The 4,547-nt window shown below is 41.7% G+C and overlaps 1 protein-coding gene across 1 annotated transcript; it reads right to left on the minus strand.

Annotated features, from left to right (window-relative positions):
- Positions 1-2,630: 2,630 nt before the first annotated feature.
- LOC141816591 (aspartic proteinase nepenthesin-1-like) lies at positions 2,631-3,979 on the minus strand. Its single transcript, XM_074704342.1, has one exon. It carries the CDS (start codon positions 3,977-3,979, stop codon positions 2,717-2,719), a length of 1,263 nt encoding a protein of 420 aa, XP_074560443.1. The 3' UTR covers positions 2,631-2,716.
- Positions 3,980-4,547: the final 568 nt, after the last annotated feature.

Genomic DNA, 4,547 nt, shown 5'->3' on the forward strand with positions numbered 1-4,547 from the left:
CATTTTGATGCATGTGACTGTTGGTTGGTTGGTTGTTTGGTCGGACAGACTTATAGACATGTGTCCATGTCTATTGTAGATATTTGTTGGATTCTGATGTGACTGTTGGATGTTATGTGATTGTATATTATGCATGTTATGGATGTTATGGATATTTGGTTGTTATGGATTTATGTTTGTTATGGATATTTGGATGAAATGAATGGATGTTATTGTTTTATTTGTATTAGATTTGATATGCTTGTTTGTTACAGGTAACATGTATTTATGAATCAATCCGATTGGATTGATATTGTTTGTATACACAGGATAATAACCAAAATGAATATCGCATTGAGAATTTTTTTTTTTTTGCAACGAAATCTGCAACGAATTTAGGATTCGTCGCCAATTTGCGACGAAATTAGCAACGAATATCAGTTCGTCACAAATATATCGTAAGTTTACTATTTATCGTAATTTGCAACGAATTGATGATTCGTTGCCAAATTCGTCGCCAATTGGCGACGAAATACAAAATTCGTCGCCAATTGGCGACGAATTGATAATTCGTCGCCAATTGGCAACGAATAAATTTTCGTCGCCAATTGGCAACGAATCCAAAATTCGTTGCCAATTGGCGACGAAATCCAAAATTCGTCGCCAATTGGCGACGAAAATTTATTCGTCGCCAATTGGCGACGAAAATGTATTCGTTGCCAATTGGCGACGACGAATTGTAAAAAATTCGTCGCCAATTAGCAACGAATTAAAAAATTCGCCAATTGGCGACGAATTTGTTTCGTCGCCAATTGGCGACGAAAATGTATTCGTCGCCAATTGGCGACGAATTTGGCGACGAATTTTTATTTTCGTCGCAAAAAATGGCAACAAATGTGGATTTTTCGACGCAGATTTTTGGCGACGATTTTGTTGCGACTAATTGCGTTTCGTTGCAAAATTCGTCGCCAAATTTTTTGGGACGAATTTTTTGTTAAAATTCGTTGCAGATTTCGTTGCAGAATGGTTATTTTTTTGTAGTGGATAAATTTGAAAAAGAGCTTTTCTATCCTTTTGCTTCTTGGTCTTCAGAATATTTCTTTGTGCCTCGGTTAATTGATCTTCCTCCGCTGGTACTCCTTCTTCAATAACACACCATAGATCTTGTGATTCAAGACATAACTTCATGAGGGTGCTCCAATAATCAAACTTTTCACCATTGAATCGAGGTACGAGAGAAATAAGATTGTTGGCCATGGCTCTGATACCAGATTGAAGAGATTGAAGGAGGAAAAGTAGGGACTAAGAAATTTGAGGACAAAGGAGAAGACTAATGAAGCAAATAGAATTTTTTGTATTGGACTTGTTGTTGCTACAACTCTCACACTTCTCACAACTCTCACATCTCATCCATATTTATAGGGTTTTGGATGATATGAAAACAACAAAGCATTAATGCATGAATTCATGAAGAGGTACATGAATCTATGAAGAGGTGCTTGGGGTAAAATTGAATTTGGCTTCTTGTAGAAGAGAAGAGACATTCAACTTGTAATTTGCTTCTTGGGATTTGGTTTAATCCAACAATTTTGTTGACTTATTCTTCGTCTACTTCTCCGAGCACTCGTTCTTATAGTGTCAAGATTTTTGACATTTAAAGTACACGATGCACTCCCTTCGATCTCTTAATATCGATTGCTCCTTTGTTGCATGCTTGTTGTGTCATTCTTCTACAAAAAAAAGTGGAATCTGCCACCTTAGCGGCCCCACACGATTGGCCCCACGACCATTTGTGAGGAGGTAAATCGAGAAACTGCAGTTAGTCACGACGCAGGAGGGTATTGCCTGACTTTGTCAGGATTCGAACTCTTGCCCTTTTCTGTAAGTCTGTTGCGTCATAACCAACTCAGCTATGCCTCGGGGGCGCTGGTTGTGCCATTCGAATCTTATGAGTAGGACATTAATTTTTATAGTATCATCTATCCCACACTTGAAATAAATTATATGAAACTTAAATTTAAAATAAGCATTTATACCTTTGCTCCCCTCAATCCCTGGCCTCCGTGTTCCTTAGCGGTTAGTACAATCGAGAGCCCTCATGCTCTAATACTAATTGTAGAACTAATGGGGATCAATAGAGAAGGTGAATATCAATTATCTTTATTTCTTTCCAATCAAAGTTAGTACACAACAAAATATAAAATAAAGTTAATGAACAGACAAGACAAAGAACATGTAGAATTTATTTGGTTCACAACCCAGGATTGCTAGTTCAAGGCCTATATAGGCAGGAGGTGTTTGTTCATTAGTATTCTCCTTTCTGGATGCTTTCCGGAGATGTTTGTTCACTAGTGTTCTCCTTTCTGGATGCTTTCCAGAGATGTTTGTTCACTAGTGTTCTCCTTTCTGAATTTATTTGGTTCACAATTAATATTAAACCGACCTATCTTATAATAAATTTAACTCACATAAAATATGTATAAATTAATTTTATTTTCTTTGAGATCACATATATGGTGAATCAACAACACACACGATCATTTATCAAATCATTAACTAGATATTATTCTAACAATTAATTTTTAATATGATCATCAACCCTGATTACATCACATATAATTAATACGATAGCCGTTTCACCAAATATTTATTAATTATATTCTATATATATATATATATATATATATATACACCATAACATGGTGGTGAAACGAGAAGACGTCGCCGGACACGTAAGCTACAGCTGGTCGCACTGCGCCGCCTCGAACGAGAGCGTCTCGCCGACGAGATCATACAGCACGTGCATGTTCTGCTGCATGTAGTTGCCAAAGATGGACAAATCCGAGCTCGCCACCACCACGACGCACAGCAACCCCACGCTTGAATCCGCCGCGATGTAGTTATCCGATGGTAGTTCCATGTCCGCCCCCTCGAAGTGAAACACCAGTCCCGGCACCGTCACATTCTCGCCGCCGTAGGCGAAGCAGATGTCGAGCCCGTAGGCCGATCCATCTGCCACCGGCAGATTCATCTGCGACTCGAACGCTCCCTTCAGCTCCGAATAAGCCGGGTCCACCAGCATGGTCAGGGTAGTGCTGGAGTCGATGATCATCCCCCCGGTCCCGTCCGCCGCGATCGAGAAGGTCGTGCTCGGTATCGGAAGCTCGGTCCCGCCGACGGTGATCCCCTGCAATGATAGGTAGTAGAAGGAGGGCCAAGACGGCGGGTTGGGGACGAACGGGGTGGATTGCGCCTGCGCGGTTAACGTCACCATGTCGCCCAGAAGCAGAGGACTCGTGTTGGTGTCGCCGAAGGGCGTGAGACAGTAAGAGAACCTCCCGTAGCCGAGTTGGGACACCAGCGACCAGCTCCCTCTCCCCATCCCCACGATCCCGGACGAGTTGTCGAAGTCTCCGCTGTTGTTGTTGCCGCAACCAAAAGCGATGTCGGGTACGACGGCCGATCCGAAGGTGAACGTCTCGAAGCCGAGGAAGCCTTGGGTGAAGGAGCTATCGCCGTAGCCATAGTAGTAGCTGCAGTCCGCCGCAGACGGATCGCAGGAGTAGTTGGCGTAGGTGGAGGACTGAGAGGGGTCGTACAGCGACGTGGGCTGGGAGGCGCAGTAGTGGCAGGGCACGTACCTCGTCCAGATGAGGTCGCTGCCGGTACTCATTATGGCCGAGTAGGAGAGAGGCGGCGTGCCGATGGCGAGCTCCATGAGGAACGTATAGTCGCCGGAGTAGAGCAGGGTTTGGACGTCCGTTGACGGGGCGTTGTTGGGGCGGAGGGGGCTGCTGGGGGCGTTGCTGGGGGCGTTGCTGGGGGGAGGGGGGCTGCTGGGGGGAGGGAGGTTGGGGAGGTCGGGTTTGGGCTTGAAGGGTCGCTTGGGGAACAAGCGGCGGATGAGTCGTCCGACGTTGATCCCGACGACTCCGGTCATGGACGGGGCGGCGGCGAATGAGAAGAGAAAGAGCAGAAGTAGCAGTTGCAGTTTCGCCATTGATTTTTGTTGAACTTCTGATCGAGAGAAAGAGATGAGCAGACAAATTTATAAGGAATTATGTTTTAGAATTCCACACTAGGTACTAATTAATGAATATGGAATACTTCAATAGAACTGATGTAAGTGGTGATGCATACAAATGAATAGATTATGAAGGTTGACCTATTCCATGCGGCGGAGACTAATTTGCAGTCAACTCACAATGTCAACTGTAAGAAAATAGGGTTATATTTGAATTTTAAATAAAATTTTAATAAATATCATTTTATCTCATATTTCATTTATAATTTATAATTATTTTTATTTATAAAAATTTATGAAATAAATTAATAACTCTATAATAAATCTTTATTTAAATTTAAAATGGATTTTAATTCTATTTCAAAAATTTATTTTTGAAACGTAATTTTCTTTTCTTGTGGTATTTTTTATTAAGTGCATGATTCAATATTTATAATAAAAATATTTTATATTACGTTTGATAACACGTTTGATGACGAGAAAGTACGTTAATTATGTCAGAAAGAATTTATATGACATCATGCATCAACATCATATGGGTTTA

The sequence above is a fragment of the Curcuma longa genome, chromosome 2, assembly GCF_044706935.1.
Source record: "Curcuma longa cultivar G26 ecotype Majalengka, Jawa Barat chromosome 2, ITB_CL_G26_1.1, whole genome shotgun sequence".
NCBI classification, from domain to species: domain Eukaryota; kingdom Viridiplantae; phylum Streptophyta; class Magnoliopsida; order Zingiberales; family Zingiberaceae; genus Curcuma; species Curcuma longa.